At 49.1% G+C, this 20,840-nt stretch overlaps 1 protein-coding gene across 1 annotated transcript in view; it reads left to right on the top strand.

Moving 5' to 3' along the window:
* USH1C (USH1 protein network component harmonin) overlaps window positions 1-13,653 on the top strand; it is an 18,355-nt gene extending 4,702 nt beyond the window's left edge. Inside the window, exons 3-21 of the mRNA XM_072421583.1 lie at window positions 282-425; window positions 574-712; window positions 1,470-1,816; window positions 2,784-2,868; window positions 2,946-3,005; window positions 3,156-3,212; window positions 4,003-4,105; window positions 4,772-4,938; window positions 5,121-5,237; window positions 5,442-5,900; window positions 8,119-8,175; window positions 8,888-9,001; window positions 9,074-9,136; window positions 9,479-9,520; window positions 9,708-9,761; window positions 10,225-10,324; window positions 10,885-10,994; window positions 11,088-11,143; window positions 13,514-13,653. Coding sequence (XP_072277684.1) covers window positions 282-425; window positions 574-712; window positions 1,470-1,816; window positions 2,784-2,868; window positions 2,946-3,005; window positions 3,156-3,212; window positions 4,003-4,105; window positions 4,772-4,938; window positions 5,121-5,237; window positions 5,442-5,900; window positions 8,119-8,175; window positions 8,888-9,001; window positions 9,074-9,136; window positions 9,479-9,520; window positions 9,708-9,761; window positions 10,225-10,324; window positions 10,885-10,994; window positions 11,088-11,143; window positions 13,514-13,526 — 2,287 coding nt within the window. The 3' untranslated portion in view covers window positions 13,527-13,653. The remainder of the gene's footprint in view (window positions 1-281; window positions 426-573; window positions 713-1,469; window positions 1,817-2,783; window positions 2,869-2,945; window positions 3,006-3,155; window positions 3,213-4,002; window positions 4,106-4,771; window positions 4,939-5,120; window positions 5,238-5,441; window positions 5,901-8,118; window positions 8,176-8,887; window positions 9,002-9,073; window positions 9,137-9,478; window positions 9,521-9,707; window positions 9,762-10,224; window positions 10,325-10,884; window positions 10,995-11,087; window positions 11,144-13,513) is intronic.
* The last annotated feature ends 7,187 nt before the right edge of the window (window positions 13,654-20,840 follow it).

Raw genomic sequence — 20,840 nt, 5'->3', positions numbered from 1 at the left:
GGGCATTGTCACCAATAAATGTCTGCAGCAGTCACGTCGTACAGCCTGCTTATTGTAGGGAACAGCTGGGGCAGCAACCAGTTTATAGATTGCCCATCTGCGGGCGTGTTCTGGGACCCTCGCCGGAGGAGAATGTGATTGGCTGGTTACTCTCCGCCATGTTTAATGTTCTTCTCCATTGAAGATGATTGAAGCCCATTCTACACCCAGACTGCCGGGCACAGGGCGATGATGGGGGGATTTTGGGATAGTTGGTCATGTGATCTTCTCTCACCCCCCAGGTCCATGAATCTGCCAGTGTTTGTGGGCGATCTGAAGCTCGTCATTAATGAGCCGTCACGGTTGCTGCTGTTTGATGCCATCCGTCCTCTCATCCCGCTGAAGCACCAGGTGGAGTACGATCAGCTGACTCCAAAACGGTCCAGGTAATCCGGGGTACCATTCTGCCTGTGCTGCAACCCAGTCGTCTGTTACGGTGCCGATCAGATTGGTTGCTATGGGTTACTGCACAGGAGGGTTACCATTGGGGAAAGCTGAGCCCATTGTATAGAGCGTCATGGTTTCTGTCCTCAGGAAGCTGAGAGAAGTGAAATTGGACCGTTCTCACCCCGATGGACTCGGCTTTAGTGTTCGAGGAGGTCTGGAGTTTCGATGCGGATTGTTCATCTCCCATATCATGAAGGAGGGCCAGGCGGACAGTGCGGGACTGCAGGTGAGGTCACATGATACTCGCTCCCCCCTCCATTACCCCTTCATCCTGGTTGACCAGGGTCACTGCCTGCTACCAGGGGTTAGTCTGGGGTTAGGAGGGTGCAAAAAGAAAGCATTGGTGGGTCCCCCCCCCTACACACCTGACATGGTTTCCGTTCTCAATATAAGTTTGGTGTACTGGTGAAGTCACAGGCGGTGGGGTCTGTGTAGTGTCCCCCGTGTGATGCCGCTGGATGGGGTCTGGGTCCCCCCCCCCGTGTAAGTTCGTTGGACGGGGTCCGGGTTCCTGTGTGTAACGTGTATGGGGATGTAGTGGTGGTGGCGCCCCCAGTGGTCGTTTCCTTGCACTGGTCACTCTTCTGCAAGGTTCTCACGCTGTAATCTTATCTGGGTTTAGCCATTGAAGGTGGAGACATATTGATGTGTTGAGGTGGAGAATATGGGGGGGCGGGGTAGTTTGGGCCTCCTTTATGGGGGGGCGGGGTAGTTTGGGCCTCCTTTATGGGGGGGCGGGGTAGTTTGGGCCTCCATACATGTAATAAATCCCGGTATGAGGTCGCTGGTGTCAGTGAAATATGTGCAGCTCTGGTTATCGGGGGATTTATCGGGATTGTGGAATGCCGCATTATTATTGGCCGTTTCCCAGTCTCGGCTCTGGTTGCTTTGTGCGGATAATTCTTTACATGCCGCTTGGAAATTTCAGAACATTAATCCCCCGGTGCTGGGTAATGGTTCCCTTTGTCTGCTGCCGGTAATAATCTCGTATTGTATATCTCCGACCCGCCGTCTCGGGGCCCCTGACCTGCAGATTGGGGTCAGTGCTGTGTTCCTGGCATGCAGTTTGCACCCCCCGGAGCCCGGGGTGGGAAAAAGGCCCCATATTCAGGGCTGAGAGCAAAGTGTCACCCCGAATACAGAATGTTCCCTGTAATTGGGGATGGGGAAGTACCATACACCCTCCATGTGTACACCGGACTATGCATTGCTTTGTGTCTCTGCAGGACGGGAAGAGCAGTGTGGCGGGATTGGCATCGGCCGGTGGGAGGGAGGTAAAGGAGAAGAAAGTCTTCATCAGCCTGGTGGGCACCACAGGGATGGGCTGCAGGTAAGTGGAGATGAAAGTCAGCAATTCCAGATGACGCCACAAGATGGCGACTTTCACCATATGACGTTTTTCATGGTCTGCCAACAGACTTGTAGGTGATTGTGTGATTCACATGTGTGTGCGTCACATTGTGTGTGTATTATTGTGTGCGTGTGTAATATTGTGTGTATTATTGTGTAATATTGTGTGTGTGTCACATTGTGTGCGTGTGTGTGTATTATTGTGTGATATTGTGTGTGATTGTGTGTGTATTATTGTGTAATATTGTGTGTGCGTCACATTGTGTGTGTGTGTGTATTATTGTGTGCGTGTGTAATATTGTGTGTGTGTCACATTGTGTGCGTGTGTGTGTATTATTGTGTGATATTGTGTGCGTGTGTGATTGTGTGTGATTGCTTGTGTGCATTGTGTGTGCGTCACATTGTGTAATGATACATACAGAGAAGCAGTGGCTGCCCGTGAGCCTGACAGCCGAATGAAAGTTGTGTTTCTATTCTGGACGTTTCCCGATGGTTTTTATTCTCCTGTTCTTCGTGTCCTCCAGGGGGGGTAAACCCGGGATTACTGACCATTCTGTGACAGGGAGCCGCCCTCTTCTGTTTCCCCATAGATGATCCTGATTTGTGGAATGTCGTAATGACGCATCCCCTGCACAGGAGTTCCTCCATTCCTGGCATGTGCCGGGGATGCTGGGATTCTGAGCTGCACATGTAGGAGATGATTTGCCCACTAGGTGGTGATCAGGCAGGTCGGGGCAGTTATGGCAGGAGAGGCAGCACCTGTCCTTTTCCCGCCTGGTGGGGCAATGATTTCATGTTGTGGGGGAAGGGTTTCTGTGCTCAGTGACCCCACGGATGGTTTTATCTCCGCCTCCTCTGGGGTCACAGAGTTCGTATTTCTTGTGGGCAGATGTGCATTGTGGGTGTGGTCAGTGTGGGCGTGGCATCCACATGTTTATTTCTTGCAGCATCTCCAGCGGCCCATCCCAGAAACCCGGAATATTCATCAGTAATGTGAAGCCCGGTTCCATATCTGCGGAGGTGGGATTGGAGGTAAGTCGGCCAGGATGGGGGTAGGTCTGTCAATGTGCGGGATTTGTCCTACCCCTGTGTGACATTTGTCCTCCTAGGTTGGTGACCAGATCATAGAGGTGAACGGCGTGGATTTCTCCAACGTGGACCATAAAGAGGTACAAACAGAGCCGGGGACTTCTTCCAGGGCAGGAGGCCGAGATGGGGGCGGGGCTGAGGGTGGTGCTAAGGAGGGGTAACAGTGGGTGGGGTATGTGATAGCTGGGGGTATTTGATATATAAAGTTTCTCCTCATTATTTCATTTCAGGCTGTACAAGTATTGAAGGGCAGCAGAAGTCTGACGCTGAGCATTGTGACGGGAGCGGTATGTGACACGCGTGATAAGTGACATACGTGTGCCGGGGAACCTGGGGGGGATAATAATGCTACATTGGGGTCCGGTAGTGTTACCCGGGGATCCTCGCTGATTACTGATCTGCTGCTGGGTGATTATACCCACAATGCAATTTTTCATCTTGAGCAGGACAGCCCCCAGGAAAGCAGCGGCGATGGGTTGGATGTGCGTTACACGTGTGTGTGTGTATAATATATATATTGTATCAATGTGCGTTACACGTGTGTGTGTGTGTGTATAATATATATATTGTATGTATGTGCGTTACATGTGTGTGTGTATAATATATATATTGTATGTATGTGCGTTACACGTGTGTGTGTGTGTGTATAATATATATATTGTATGTGCGTTACATGTGTGTGTGTATAATATATATATATTGTATGTATGTGCGTTACACGTGTGTGTGTGTGTGTGTATATTATATATATTGTATGTATGTGCGTTACACGTGTGTGTATATTATATATATTGTATGTATGTGCGTTACACGTGTGTGTGTGTGTAAATTTATTATATATATTGTGTGTATGTCTCTCTTTTATGGTAATCGGTGACCTCACTTGGTGTTAGATTCGCCAGCCTGCTAATGATTTGTACGTTTTTTTTGTTCATTGATTTGTCAGTAGCGTTGTCATGTGACCATTTCTATGGCCAGTGATTTGGCTGGTGTTTTGTACTTCCAGCAAATAATAAATTGTCTTCAAATATTGTGGATCACAGTGATGTCAGCTGATCGCTTTGTATTTCTATTTAGCGTTTGGATGGTTCTATCGCTATGACGGGAAGTTCCCGACTCTTAGGAAGGTATGACGTGTGCCGTGTATCTGCGTGCCGTGTATCTGCGTGCCGTGTCTCAGGTGGGTCCGGCTGCTGTGATATGTTATGATCTTACATACATGTCAGTAGCATGCAGAGGACCTGCATCTATCTCTGCCATATTTTCCCATAATCCTCTGCATTGCCCATATATTGCCTGTGGGCTGAGTTTGTTCATTTCTCTGATCTCTTACACATTGAACCCAGAGCCTTCCTGTTGCCCAGCTTGGGGTCCGGGGCCCTCTATAGGAGCTAAGCAGCTTTTATTACTGCTGGTTCCATGGCCAGAGAGCCCTGACGACTGCAACATAATCAGTGCCATCAATCTTATTATTAAACCGGATTTCTATAGTGCCAACATAATATGCAGCGCAGTACATTTAGGGATCATTGTGTCCGGCAGCATTTTTCCAGGCCTGTCAACATGGAGTCTATACTGCCCATATACATGGTACTATGGTGGGCAGTATCTACATGGGGGCTGTATGGAGGGGCATATAATTGTACAGGAAGTCTCTAGGGGGTTGGTGCTGTTTGTAGAACCCCTGGATCTGCTATGATGGCGTCCCTCTCCAGTTCTGCTGTCAGTTTGCAGTTTTCGTAGCTGAGTCCTCGCCAGTTTGTTCCCCGTGCAATGAGGAAATAGGGACTCGTCCAGCTACAAATGTTTGGTTTTGTCTCACTTCTGGGATGCTTCACCCTTTGAATTTCCCCTCCCCAGAAGGGGAAAGAGCGGAAAAAGTCAAAAGCAGAAATTCTGATGGAGCAAAAGAAAAGTAAGAAGGAGATGGAGTTTGAGCAGAAACTGGCCAGAGAGAAGGAGGAGATGCTGGAGAAGGAGAAGCAGCTGAAGATAAACCGCCTGGTGCAAGAGGTAAATCTGCCCCATTGTGTCTGCAACATTCAGAGCTGACCCCTCCTAATACACAATCATTGTATACCCGGCATGGCACCAAGAATGCCCCCCCATTGTACATTATATAGATGCCAACATTTTGTGAATTCTTCATCTCTTGTGGGACTATAAATATATAGAACCATCTGTCATGTGACTAGGTGTCTGAGACGGAGCGGGAGGACTTGGAGGAGTCTGAGAAGGTTCAGCATTGGGTGGAGAGATTATGTCAGACCAGACTGGAACAGATCTCCTCTGCTGAAAACGATACACACGAGGTAAGTGCCACCTGAAACTACCTTAACCCCTCCTGTACATTCATCTTCCTGGGGTCATATATTGTTTTATGATTCTATAATGTACCCAGTGGGCATACTGAATATTCTCCCCAATTCCTGTACCTATTCTGTAAATTATACTATAGAGGACAGCTGGTCCTTGCTGTCAGTACAGGTCCTCTTTTGTGCTATTATTGGTTCTAGGGATCTGGAGGACGTCCATCAACCACCGCTTCTCCCCTGCCATCTGTACCTGTGGCCAGCACAGTCAAAAAGTTTGGTGGAGGCCTCCAGCTTCACACAACAGATCTGGATGAGGCTCATTTAGAAGAGGTGTCTCGTCCTGTGAAAAGAATGGCACCTCCACCTCCCTCCCCCCGTTCAACACCCACAGCTAACATCGCGCACCCATCTTCATCACCCAACATCACTATGCTGAGGAGGAGTGCCCCCCCAGCCCCACCGGGAGCCCCTTGGACCACCCCTATGCAGCAAACATGGATGCATCTGCCATCTCCAGTACCATCATCTCCGCCTGTGCAGACAGCTCTCGCTGGTTCCTCCTTCCCACCGCTGCCATTCTCCGATGAGCTAAAGAATTACAGAGGACGATCTGCAATGAGATCTTCAAACCCAGAGCCAAGCTATCCACCAAGCCCAAAGGTACCGGTCATAACGTCTTCGTTTTCTCCAAAAAGGGTCAATGTACCACGAGCTTCCATTGGGGGATGAACTCGGGAGATCTGCTAGGAAAATGCCAGAAATGGTTTGATGGGCTTTGTGATATTACAAACATTAAAATTGTAATTCCCTGCCCAGTAATATTTATTTAGATACCTGGAAATCTTCATATACTTTGTATTAACCCCGAAGTGTTTACATGCAATACTTTTCATTCTCATCTAGTGAGGGACATCTCTGGGTTGTACTGCTGCCTACAAGAGGACGCTGGCAAATATTCTCTATGGATCAGACAAGATAACTTTTTTTCTCTGGTGTTCATGAGAGTCTCTTGCATGGGTGGCCTTCCGGGTAACACTGGGTCTGACCTCCTTGTCTGGGCGGATTGTCAGGCACTTCCTGTTCTTTTCACCAGTCAGTACATAAACTTCCAATTTTTTGTCTACCAACAATGCCAATGTCCTCAGCCTGGAATCTTATGGCACCCTGCTCTTTAATTGTGATATTTGTCTTGTTTATCTCTGCCAGATGTGACTGTAAAATATTCTGACCCAAATCACCGCTAAAAAACTTTCACTTGCTGACAACTTGTATCCCCCCCCCCCATACCTGTTTTTATTGGTTATCCCCACTGTACATCCATCATGTCCTGCCTTACCAGTCACTTACTATTGCAGGAGGGGATGCACCTGTTCTAAGGACTCTCAAGCTTTAAACACTTTAAAGCCATTTTTAAAGTTGAGTTCTTGCTTGTCCTTCATTCCTTTCTAGCATTGTCCTTGCTATGTCTGGCTTTGTGTCAAATACACTGAGCAGATTGCGGTAGCTGTGCATTCTTCACTGTCACATCTTCTCAGTTGGGTCTCATGTCACTTTGTGTAGGGCATCTTGGATTAAAAAGTATTTTATTTGCATGGGGTGGGGAAGATGCCCATGGACGCTTAGCAGAGGTCCATGGGTGCGAGGGCGCACTTAGTCTTTTCATTGCTTATTTATTTAAGTAGTTCTTTGATTTCCACTCCCCTGGCCGAGTCTATAAGATCATCAGACCATTGCCCCTCTGCCTGAAGATGCTCCCCCACTTTCCAGAGTCCGGACACTTCATTTTGGGTAGTTTGCTCGTCAGATCTATGCTTGTGGTAGCTGGTCTCCCCCCAGAGCTGTAACGTTTTGCTCTGTGCCACATCTTTGATATCTCAAATCCCTGTGGGTCATGATACATTCACTGCAGTCTGCATCTCCGAGCTCCAAATGCCTTCATTTAACAAGAGAAGTACTGCATGGAATCTCTTCATCATCTTCACCGGGCTCACTTTCTGGATCCCCCCATCTTTCCAGCTCATCTGCGATTCCTCCACTTGCTTGACCAATTCTGAGTCTCTGATCTTACCATGATCAAGGTTTGGAAATTTTTGCAAGGTCCCTCATGGGAAATGTGTTTTTACAGGGCCGAGTCCCAGAACTTCCATGCCAAGGACTAAATCGGTGTCTAGTTCTTGGCATTAGCAGAAGTTTGGTTTCTGCATCTCAAAACCTGTTATCTCCCCATTTTCTGTGTGAGACCTTTGGGGGGTTCCGATGTAGCCCCCTCATCCATTCTCATGTGACTCTGAATTAGGTTCTTCCAATGCTCCAAAAAAATCCATTCCATTTCAGCAAAGAGTCGGAGGCCCAAAGAAACCCATTTTCTCCCTGCTCAGTGTACGGGGGGTGTAGGGTTCAGGACTGGTTTGTCCTCAGCACATTGTTCTTCCATTTTCTGGGTACGTCAGGCTATTGCTCAGCTTTGTGTCCCGGAGAGATCATTATGGAGTTTATGGTATTAGGAATTGGGCACAACCCTACTGATTCTATTTCCCAGGTTTGGATAGCCGGCTTCTTCTCATTCCTGATTTTGGACATCTTGAAGTTGAACGGTTTCCAGTCTCCCTCAATAAACCAAAAATTGGACCCCTATGGGGTGTTTATTGGGGTCTTTGGGCCCCTCCTTTGTTTTTGATGCTTTTTTTTTACCCCTTTGCATTAGAACTGGGGAATGGGCGGGGGGGTTCTGGTCTCAGGGTGGCTCTTTTTGGTGTCCGTATAATCCAACGGTAAAAAGCTGTGTGCACAGAACAACTTTTTATATTTGTGTTGTGTAATAATAAATGTGGTTGGGCTGTGGCGGCTGATGTTCTGTCTGATCGGAGTCTCTCCGCAGGTTGTCAGGAATACATCAAACGTCAGTAAAATCTCTTCCAACTCAAGCAGTCCGCTGGTATGTGGGGGAAAGGGGGGTGCCTGGATTGCAGTGTTGTGGTGCTGGGTTTCGGGGGGCTCCTTCTTTGGTTGGTGTGGTTCTGGGTTCCGGGGGGGGCTCCCTTTTTGGTTGGTGCTGGGTCTCAGGGGGGCTCCCTCTTTGGTGCGGTGTTGTGGTGCTGGGTTCTGGGGGGGGGGGGGGCCTCCATCTTTAGTTAGTGTGGTGCTGGGTCTCGGGGGGGCCCCCTCGTTGGTCTGGTGCTGGGTTTCGGGAGGGGGGGCTCCCTCTTTGGTTGGTGCTGGGTCTCAGGGGGGCCCCCTCGTTGGTGTGGTGCTGGGTTTGGGGGGGGCTCCCTCTTTGGTTGGTGCTGGGTCTCAGGGGGGCCCCCTCGTTGGTCTGGTGCTGGGTTTGGGGGGGGCTCCCTCTTTGGTTGGTGCTCAGGTATTGCATTGCAGTTTATAGATGAGATCTTTACGGAGGATTTACCACTGCTGATTACTTGGAAATGCCGATGGCAGCTTTATTATAGAGAAAAATAATTGGGGGGTGGAACCTCCGTGCCTACAAAAAGTAGGGGTAGCTGGGGACCCAGAAACGTCCCTATGTGAGAATCCAGAGGGGTTCTACCCTCCATCTTCTGCCCCTTGTGTTTCCTATTGGTTAATGGATGATGGCATTGTGTGTCCAATAACATTTTCCTTTCTGCTGACCTTCACGTTGGTAAATGCAGCAGCTGGCACCCAGCCCACCAACTCAACGCCGGCCCGCTGTGCCAATCCCATCCAAACCGATCATGCTGCCTCCCGACACCAACTTCCTGCTGAGACCAAAGGCCGACCCCCTGGTGAGTCTGACCTGCCGATAATCGGCTCCATTTATTGGGTCACCACATTGAGTGTTCTGTTATTTCTTGCAGCCCCCCGAGATGTTGAAGCGAATGGTTGTCTATAACACATCCTTCCCGGCCAGCAAGAAACAAGTAATTCCCTCTGCTTGGTGTGACCCCCACCCTCTGCCTTCTTACCCCATCACCCTGAATTAGTGATAGTGTAATGGGGGGGTCAGATAAATATTACTCCTACCCCCCCATGTGTCGGCTCCTCATAGGTCAGTGCTGGGGGTCGTATTATACATTGCACTATGGGGAGGGGGGTACAAAACGCTGCAACCATTGGGTGTGCCATGTAGGTCACATGATCTGCCCGTCATTTCTTGCCATCCGGAATTCTCTCCGCTGACATCAGATCTCTGCTTGTCAGGACGACTCGGCCTCCTCCTCTCTGTGTTTCTCTTCCATTAAATTCTCCTTTTCTTTATCGAGGGTTTCCAGAAGTATGTGGAGGATTTCAACCCGCATTCCATGGTGAGTCAAATATATTGTAAGAAAGAAGGGGTTGGCCGCGCCGTGCGGCATGAAGGGGTTGGCCGCCTGTGCCGCGTGATTTTCCTTGGGGTTGGCCGCCTGTGCCGCGTGATTTTCCTTGGGGTTGGCCGTGCTGCGTGACTTTCCTTGGGGTATCGGACTCTTAATGTTGTTCTTATGTTTTCAGTTTACAGCGGAGCAGATTACCGGGAAGGACGTCCGACAACTCCGAATAAAAAAGGTGAAATGTCTGCGTATTGTACACAATGGCGTCTCATCCCAGCAGATGATAGGTGGACCCTTCCATAGAGAGATTTCCCCCTGCCCCCCCCCCCCTTCTGGCTCCTTTAGGGGCATTTTCCTTTCCATGATTACAGCTGCCATGGCTTCTAATTACCCTGATTGATCCCTGATCGTGACTCCATACCCTGCCAAGGTCACCCTGAAATACCCCGGCCCAGCACTGTAACCCTCCCCCATCCATTCAGATTGTGGACAGCTCAGACTCCATGGAAGCTAAAAAAAATAAGGCCCCCCCACCCCTCCTCAAGGCTTCCTCAGGGCCCTACCCCTCTCCTCAAGGCTTCCTCGGGGCCCTCCCCCTCTCCTCAAGGCGTCCTCGGTACCCCTTTCTCGGTTTGCTCCCCACTCACGATTGGCTCAGTGTTGGTTGCTGGAATATTCTATGTTGCTGTTTCCTGCAGGATGGGGCCCTGGATCTGGCTGTGGAGGGTGGCATTGAATCTCCGATCGGGAAGATTGTCGTCTCCGCCATATACGATGGAGGGGCAGCTGACAAACATGGTTGGTGCAACAATCCATCACCACAATAAGAGAATTCCGGGCTAAGTTTCTGCTACAAATCCACTCTGGGGATTATGGAGTCAAAGACCAACATTGGGCCCCCCCCCGGGCAACCAGAATATGGGTGCCCCCCCCCCCGGGCAACCAGGATATGGGTGCGCCCCCCCTCCCCCAGGGCAACCAGAATATGTGGCCCCCCCCCCCGGGCAACCAGGATATGGGTGCGCCCCCCCTCCCCCAGGGCAACCAGAATATGTGCCCCCCCCCCCAGGGAAACCAGAAAATAAGGCTATCCCTATATTCTGGGGGGGCCCCATGTCGGGCCCTATATTCTGGGGGGGGCCCCCATGTCAGGCCCTATATTCTGGGACTAGAGGAGCTCTGCAGACGGGGTAAGGTGGTGTTCAGATTGCAGGCATTGGTGGTTGCCACTGACTGATAGGGATGATTATACTGAGGCATCGCACTACCCCCGGGGGTATTTAGTAGGGATCAGACCCCCCCCCATTTTTGGAAGTGTCGGCTTTGTAACCTTCCTGATCCGGGTGTCTCTCTTCCAGGTGGGATTGTCAGAGGAGATGAGATTTTGGCTGTGAATGGAAAGATTCTTACTGATGTGACGTTGTCGGAGGCGCAAACCACTCTGGCGAAAGCCTGGAGCTCAGGAGGGGTAAGTGACCGCGATGAGCCGCATGTGACCTGTGCGTGACCTGCGCCGCCATGTCTGATATTCACTCATATATAACGGCTTTGTGTTCTGCAGGACTGGATTGACCTGGTCATCGCTGTGTCTCCACCCAAGGAATATGATGACGAGGTGTAAGTGTCCCCATCTATGTACGGCCCTCGGGGGAGGGGCATTCACAGCCAGCTGCTTCTCAGGGTAGGATGGGGGAGGTCTCATGTCCGCAGTAAGCCAATAGGAGCTCCCCACCCCTTCTGGAGTAGGAGGGGGGATGTGGAGGCAATCGGCCAATAGGAGCTTTCCTCTGCTTCTTGTTGGTGGAAGTAGAGTGCCGATTGTCAGCTAATAAAAGTAAGTTGTAGCCATTTCCTGATATTTGTTCCTAAATCTGGCTTTGTCTGCCCTAAGGATTATTGGGTGACTACAAGTCACAGCATGTCCTTGGTACCATAGCGCAGTGTGTCAGTCTGATGTATGTAATAAAGGGGTCCTCCGCTGCCTGTAGATTCATGTCATTTAGCAGGATTTCCATCCCCAAAGCAGCTTCAGTGTAACTTGTAGATGATTGATGTAGAAGCTTGATTGGCTCTCTGAGGACACTGGGCACTTTGTAACAGAAAGTTTAGTGTATGGAACACGTTGCCCCCCTCACCACCACCTCTGGGGGCAGAGAATAGAAACCCGCTAAGGTGCCCTCTCTTGCAGCTGGCCGGCCGGGGAAATGTTTGGGAACAGCGACTCGGTGTACAGACCGGGATTCCTGCCGCAGGTGGGAGGTGATGGTATGACGTGTGTAGCATGACCAAGGCCAAGGGTGCCCAACCTATGGCCCGCGGGCCACATCCTGCCCACAGCGCTGTCAGATCTGACCCTCTCCTCCATTCCCTCTCTGGGGTTCAGACAGCTGTCATTATCACCCCCCCAGGTATAAATCCTCATATCTTCTTCACTGATTGTCATAGAAATTTTCAGGGTGCACAAGGGGCCCCTGAAAGCTGCTAATAAACCAAATTTAGACCCTCTACTGATAACAAGGTGCCAGATACGGGGTCACAAGCATAAAATCCTAAAAGTCAGGAATATTTTCACATTAAGTGGAGCTATTTCAAGACCAGGGTCCCCGAATTAGGTCTGCATGTTGGGGATCCCCTGGGGGCCACTGTCATGGCAATAAATATTAGGGTGCTGCCAATTGTTTGTGTGCTATTGTGCCCCTTAAAGTTCACAAAACTTCAAGGCTGCATTATTCATACTGGCAGTAAGGGTGCGGTTACCCCTTTATGCCATGGAACCTGGCCCGGGGGGGCGCTCTGCACCGCTCACTGACACCCAGGGCCCAATCTGCAGACGCTGCGGTGCGAGAGACTTGGCGGGGTGCCTGGTACACATAGCTGGACACTTACCTTTTGTGACCCCAATGTCTCTGGAACAGGGGGATGCTGGCAATGTGGGGGCCAGGAAACTCCTCCCCCCCCCTAATAAAATGTTCTACCCATCATCCCATGCTGCCCTGTCACACCTAGCTGCCCACTCACCTTCTATGAACCCCACATTCTCGATTGGGGAGATGGGCCTGTACATGTAGCAGTAAGACAATTTGGGACCCCTTGGCTCCCTGTCACTTGAATTTGCTGCGTTGTATGATACGGTAACAAAACATTTCAATTTATTTCATTTTAAATGAAAACTATTCCGGACTTCTACATCTTTAACAGTGGACCCCTGATAAAAAAGGTTGGGCACCACTGATCTAGGCGATGACCATGGGCCCCACGGGCCCTCACGTGTGACGTTCTTTGGATGGTTGCCTTTGGTTCATAATTTTCTGGCTGTTATGAAGGTTCTGAGACCGCAGTCCCGGCGCTGTTTGATGGGCGCTGGGAAGTTTTGCCCCAGTCAGGTGATTGATGGAATCACCTTTGCAGCGCTAGGTCATAGGTTCGAATCCCAGCCAGGACAATATCTGCATGGAGTTTGCAGGTTCTCCCCGTGTCTGCGTGGGTTTCCTCCCACATCCCAAATACATGCAGTTAGGGTAATTGGCTTCTCCCTAACAATTGACCTTAGACTACAATAATGACATATGACTATGGTAGGGATATTAGATTGTCAGCTCCTTTGAGGGACAGTTAGTGACACGACTATGGACTTTGTACAGCGCTGTGTAATATGATGGCGCTATATAAATACTGTGTAATAATAATGGGGGCTAGCCTGTTACCCAGGAATAGGTGGTGGGGGGTTTGAGTCAGATTGGATGTGACCAGATATGGAAGGTGAAGTTCCATTGCATGGTGACGCTCCCATCTGGCACCATCCAAAGAACTCCCATGATTCCCCATCGTGCTGTGATCTCATTGGCTGCAAGTAGAATGCGAGCGTGCAGATTGTGTGATGTGGTGAATCGTCTCCAGCTGTAGATAGGGCACACAATTCTGATTTAATGCCCCACTGAGCAGAGTTCTTTCATATTACCATCTCCTATCTCCACATCTCCTCCACAGGACATTATTCTAAGCCGGGGATGTCAGATGGATCCTCGGGGGTGGAGCTAAGAGAAGATCAACAAATCAGAAGGACAGAGGGTGAATGTGGACAGCTCCCCCAATGAATATCCCAATAATAAAACCTTTTCCACCAATTAGATTGTGTTGTCTCTCTGTGGTAACTTTGTAGGTGAGACCAGACCGATGGGTGCCCCCCTCCCCCTCCCCTCTTGGGTTGGATACGAAGCCCAGGCCAGTAAATGTGAGCCTGTTTATTGGATGTTGTAAACAGAGCATAGAATGGGGCAACGTACGTCGGGGCCTAGTCCCACCGGTGCTTCACTTTATTTAGCTGCATTGGCATCTGCCTTCTGATTGGGGGCATCTTCTAGAAATTGCCCCTTCACCACCCACTGCATGGAGGAGCACAATGCTGTGCGAGCTGATGGCAATAAGTGATCCAAATGCAGATCAGTAAGGAATCCAAAGGATAAACATGACTGGGAACCAATCAGAGGTCAGTGGTTCTCTAATGATAGCTGTAAACCGGGACAGACCGTCCTCTCCATCCCCCTGTGCAGCCAATCGGAGCAGTGTGAGCTACATGAGAAAAGATCTGATTGGTCGGTCACATTTGGCTGTATTTGCACTCTAATTTTAAAGATGTCTCTTAGCTTTCCAAGCTGCTTCATCAGTTTCTCCAGTGAAGGAAATCGCATTTCTGTCCGCTTCCTGGTCCCGGGCCATCTGCTATTTCACGGCAATACCGCCCGAATCTGACCGCCGACTCCTAGATAACCAATGACCTGGATAGATGAAATCCTCCACAGATCTGATTGGTTGTTATTGGGGCAGACTGAAACCCATGTCTGTTCTGTGATCTGATTGGTTGTTTTTGGCAGCAATGACTGAAAAGTTTCAAGAAGCAGAAATATTGGGGAATCCTGTTAAGCCTTCTCCAGCCTGAAATGTTGGTCACTGTGATTGTACATCACCCCTTCCCCCACTTCCTCCGGGGCCAAAGTGTCACCAGAATCCCATGCTCTATCGGGATTATTTCCATGGATCCCCTCATTAGTGTTTACACATCGCAGTTGTGGCCGGAGGGTCAGATGGGGACGCAGCTAATGAGGTGGCCGGAAGGTCAGGAGCTGAAATCATTGGATGTGTGGACCTGATACCTTCCCAAACTAAGATTCTGCCCCGTTGTGACCGGGGGGGGGCTCAGGACCAGAACCCCTCATGCATCATGGGAACTCATCAGACTACAATGGGGGAGGTACAGCACCCGGCCACTTTATTAGGTACCTCCGGACCCCCTGGATGGTTCTCCATATTGATATCCCATGGATGCTGCGGATTTGTTGTTTGCTCCTCCACATCCTTATGGTGACCCCATGAAACAACGCATTATCATGCAGGGAGGTATCAGATGCTCCCACATTCACCCACAGAATTGCCCCTCACTGGGTATTTTTTCTTTTCTCCGACCATTCTCCATAAACCCCCAGAGATGGTTTTGGGTGAAAATCCCAGCAGATCAGCAGTTTGTGAAATACTCGGACCGCCTGCATGGCGCCAACAGCAACGCTGCAGTCAGAGTCGCTGAAATCACATTTCTTCCCCATTCTGATGTTTGGTGTGAATGTCAGCAGATTCCTCTGACAATGTTACACACCAAAATGTATTGCTGCCATGTGATTGGCTGATTAGGTATTTAGGTTGGACAGGTGTACCTAATAAAGTGGCCAGTGAGTGTGTATGGTAGGCAGTATTGGGTGGGGGTATCCATGGCTGTAAATGGTGGGTGGTACGGGGGGTTAGGTGATACTGTGGACAGTATAGGGGGTCATGGAAAAATATAGTGGGGCAGGATGCTAGGTTGGGGGTGGTATTTAGGGCAGTTGAGATGGTTAGGATGGTGTATATTGGGCACAGTATAGATGGTTGGGGGCAGTATGGGGCAGATGCTATAGGTAGGTTGCATTATGCTGGGCAGTTGAGACAGCGGAGGGGTGACATTGATGAGTCCGACGGCCATTTTCTCTGCTCATTTCCCACACAATTAGCAGAGTATCGCGTCCACATGTCTGCTGATGATCGGTTGAGGTCCCACAATTATTATGGGGGAGAGCGCGGCAGAAATGAGGTGAAAGGGAAGGTGAATCTAATACAGCAGAGAGGAATCCCATAACCCATCCCAACCACATCCCTACCAGCTGTGCAGTATTATACAATTTATGGAGCTGAAGATTTTACAATTGAAAAATTTTATTTGGAAGATAAAACGGCAACAGACAAAGTGGATACAAACCTGAGGGGGGCGCCCTTTATTCTGCTCGGAGGGCACCTTATGTATGGTGTGTAGTGCAGGTAAAGCAGACAATTAAACCCCACCGATCCCAACCACCACCCATCAATCCCAACCACAGCTTCCTACCATTCACCCCCATCCACCACTACTAATCACCAATATCTACCAATCACCACCAGCCACTGATCCCAACCACCAATATCTACCAATCACCCCCAACCACCAATATCTACCAATCACTGCTGTCCACCAATCCCTGCCACTGATACACCAGACACATGATGACACAAGGATTCACCACCAATCCTTCGGGTTGGTTTTCTGGCTAATATATCGGTCGGTGGATTACTCTGGGACCTCTAATCCTTGGCAGAGGACCCCACGATGGGCAAATATCCTTTGACAGGAGGAGGCACTGAATGGTTGGCAAGGGAATTCCTCTTAATAGAGAATCAATCAGATTCCCAATAAACGTGCAATGTATCTGCCATCAGATCAGGACATAATGGTGGGGCCACACAAACAATTGGCCCCCATCACCCGCTGTCAGTAGGAACCAGCGTGGAGGAAAGGGTTGGGTGGGAAATATTCAGCCATTCCCCGGGGACTGACGGTTTGTGTACCCGGGATGTGTCGCCATGTTCTGTCCCCAGGTTTCTGATCTTGGCTGCAAAGTGAAAGTTCTGCCTTTCTGATTACTCACGCGTCATAGAAGATTCACTCATCATTTTCCCTTGTTTTATCCTTCAGATCCCTCACTATGTTTGTGTCCCATTTCTGGACTGTCTGTGGTGCAGCTGACATTCTCAGCAAGATTGTGGTGATCACAAGAGAAGAAAGTTCCCAGGACTCCAATAATCTGTAATCCCTTGGGGACCCCGGGGAAAGAGACCACTTCCTGTCTGCGCTGCACCACACGGACTCCACCGGGACTTCATACCGCCACAGCCATGTGTGAGACAGCGTGTGCAACACTCCACATAGGCAATACCCAGCACCCACTATAGCTTCCTGTGCCTAGGCACTCCTGTTCTGTATCCTGTTTTGCTTCAATCTGGAACAAGCTTATATTAGAGAACGAGGCATAACATTTTTTTGGTAATTTTATTTAAGAAAACATCTTCTGCCTCTTTCTCTATTTGTAGCGTTCTGAGTTTTATTCCAATCGTAAGCTTTGTGCTCAGACTAATAACAATAATAATAATAATCTTCTATGAAAATCGAACCAAGTCCATGCCTTGGGGTAACAAGGAAAAGCGGTAGAGTTTCACATCCCTGGCCTAGGTGTTCCTGTTCTGTTCCCTTAAAGCCATTTTTCAGGTGACTTCCTGTGCCTAGCCACTCCGCTTCTGTACCCTCATTGCCCCCGCAGTCTGTACACTATACCGTATGTTACGTACACCTGACCCTCATACTTTGTATGTTATACCGTGTTATGTACACCCAACCCTCAGAGTGCAAGGATCAGGTGTACGTAACACACGGTATAGGGTACAGAGTGCGGGGGTCAGATGTACGTAACACACAGTATAGCGTACAGAGTGTGGGGGTCGGGCATACGTAACACACGGTATAGCGTACAGAGTGTGGGGGTCGGGCATACGTAACACACGGTATAGGGTACAGAGTGCGGGGGTCGGGCATACGAAACACACGGTATAGGGTACAGAGTGCGGGGGTCAGATGTACGTAACACACGGTATAGCGTACAGAGTGTGGGGGCTGGGTGTACGTAACACACGGTATAGCGTACAGAGTGTGGGGGCTGGGTGTACATAACACACGGTATAGGGTACAGAGTGCGGGGGTCGGGCATACGTAACACACGGTATAGGGTACAGAGTGCGGGGGTCAGATGTACGTAACACACGGTATAGGGTACAGAGTGCGGGGGTCAGATGTACGTAACACACGGTATAGGGTACAGAGTGCAGGCGTCGGGTGTACATAACACACGGTATAGGGTACAGAGTGCGGGGGTCGGGTGTACGTAACACACAGTATAGGGTACATAACACTGTGTGTGTGCGGGGGTCAAGTGTACGTGCGGGTAGTGCGGGGGTAGTGTAGAGTGCGGGGGTCAAGTGTACGTAACACACGGTATAGGGTACAGAGTGCGGGGGTCAGGTGTACGTAACACACGGTATAGGGTACAGAGTGCGGTATCTGCCTGTCACCGGTAACATCTGCCTGTCACTGGTATTATCTGGCTGTCACTGGAAATATCTGCCTGTCACTGGTATTATCTGCCTGTCACTGGTATTATCTGCCTGTCACTGATAATATCTGCCTGTCACTGGTATTATCTGCCTGTAACTGGAAATATCTGCCTGTCACTGGTAACATCTGCCTGTCACTGGAAATATCTGCCTGTCACTGGTAATATCTGGCTGTCACTGGTAACATCTGCCTGTCACTGGTAATATCTGGCTGTCACTGGTAATATCTGCCTGTCACTGGTATTATCTGTCTGTAACTGGAAATATCTGCCTGTCACTGGTATTATCTGCCTGTCCCCGGTAACATCTGCCTGTCACCGGTAACATCTGCCTGTCACTGGTAATATCTGGCTGTCACTGGCATTATCTGGTTGTCACTGGCATTATCTGGCTGTCACTGGTAATATCTGGGGGTAATACCTCATTGGGGCCAGGATGATGGCGTTTAGCAGACTGTTGTGCAGTTTCTTGGCGACTCGCAGTCCAGTCCATTCCACGGCAATAGAGGTGGACAGGCACATGATGATGGCCAGGCAGGACAGGACACTGAACACCATGGAGTATGGAGAATGGTCAAATCCACAGCCCTGCAGAGGAATCATCAGTGATCAATAGATATCATCAGCTTAGTGTACAAGGGATAGATTGTAAGCTCTTGGGCTCATTTACAACTTCAGTCTAACACCATCAAATTACTTCATGTGCAGCGCAAGGGATTGACTGATGAGAAATCCTTATTCATATGGTGTACACACATTCACATACACATTCACACACACACATTCACATACACATTCACACACATACATTGGCAGACAGAACAATGACATCATACAGACATCACCTGCCCCGCACAGCCGGACGCCGATGTGTTGGAAATGACATCCCAGGTCCACTGGGCCAGCCAGAAATCGATGGCGACCAGCAGAGAATGTTTGATCAGCTGAGAGAAGACGAGGATGGGAAGGAGGAGAATCCCCGCCGAACTCAGATATTTCCCACAAGCTCTCCACGGCATCTTCGCCCTCTGATGTAGAACCGAAGAGAGATTGTCATCATCATCCTCACTATCCGATAATTCCTCTGTGCGAAACAGGGAAACATGTCAGTAACCGGGCGATGATGTCATGAATGGGGTGAGTACGTAACACACGGTATAGGGTACAGAGTGCGGGGGTCGGGCGTACGTAACACACGGTATAGGGTACAGAGTGCGGGGGTCGGGCATATGTAACACACGGTATAGGGTACAGAGTGCGGGGGTCGGGTGTACATAACAGAAGAAGTTTGGTACAGTTGGGGGACTGTGGTGGGGTCACATGGGGGTGAAATCAGTACATAGGCTGCGGTGTGTTAGCTGTTTGTGGCCTGCAGGGGGCAGTGTTAGCTAGGAGTTCTATGAACACAAAATTCCATTAGCAGTGCAGGGAGCATTTAATGTACAGCGCTGTGTAATATGTTGGCGCTATATAAATCCTGTTTATCAATTTTAACCACAACCAGACACAATCTGACCACACCATTGCAGGGTTCATTACCATTTTCTCAGTGAACATGCAGCATCCACCCACAGCAGCGCAGTACAGAATGAATAGGGGTGGCAGTGTGTAGTTTAGACCCTTTAATTCCCATCATAGGTCTGAGCTGAGATGGTCAAATCGCAATCAATTGAATTGCATGTAGATGGGTGAGCTGTCACTGCGGAGACTTTTCACAATATTCTCTAGTGATAGAACGAGCGCTGTACACACAATTATTATTATTATTAATAAACAGGACTGATATAGCGACAACCTATTACGCAGCACTGATATCAGTTCTATGGAAGGGGGGATGCCTCAGGTGAAATAATCCAGATGCCCCCACACCGCAATCTGCCTGTCGTAGTTCATCTCTATACATTATACACATAAAACATTCACTCAGACATCCATGGGTATTACATGATTATGCAGCAATGATTAATTTCTGCAGAGGAGTTCGGCAGGCGAGGAGTTAACACTTTCAGTTTATTGGTGATTTAAAATGTGCTAATTTACATATCCCCGCCCACCAGCCTGGCAACATATGGAGAATCCCTATAGGAATGGGGAATTTCCATTAGATCTATATATAGGATCCCATGTGATCTATACATTGCATGTACTATATGATCTATATATAGGATCCCATGTGATCTATACATTGCATGTACTATATGATCTATATATAGGATCCCATGTGATCTACACATCACGTGTACTATATGATCTATTTATAGGTCCCATATGATATCTATCATCAATAAATTTACTAATGGAATTTAGACCGTTCATACAGCAAAGTTACTTATTACTCTGCAAGGGAGATCTCATTCAGCTCCACTTACCATCCAATCAGGTACAAGTAAAATTCCTGGTATAGATTACCTTGCAGGTGATTGGGTAATATTTGTTTTGGATTTTCACCACTTTCACTAAGCTAAGAACATTTTTCCCTGACCTGGGGAATATTCCAGCCAAGGGTCCATTGTATATAAATAATCAGATGAAGTCCTGATGACCCCAGGGCAGATGTTTTACCTGAGGATGGAGATGACGAGATAAATATGGAGGCCATTGGGATCATAGAGAAGATTCCCAGCTATCATGTCTACACTTTGGGCAATAAATTGGGTCAGTCATTGAAGAGAATGGCAGTGAAGGGGTTAATAGGTACTGAATGCACACGTGTGTGCTGGGGGGGGGGTGACATTTGGATCATTATGGCGGGGAAGGGGTTAATATCTGGTACTTAGGGTAGGGATAAGGATAATAATGGTGATCATTATGGT

This window comes from Pyxicephalus adspersus, chromosome 9, assembly GCF_032062135.1.
Source record: "Pyxicephalus adspersus chromosome 9, UCB_Pads_2.0, whole genome shotgun sequence".
In the NCBI taxonomy this organism is placed as follows: Eukaryota; Metazoa; Chordata; class Amphibia; order Anura; family Pyxicephalidae; genus Pyxicephalus; species Pyxicephalus adspersus.
This window is presented reverse-complemented; position numbering and strand designations above follow the sequence as displayed.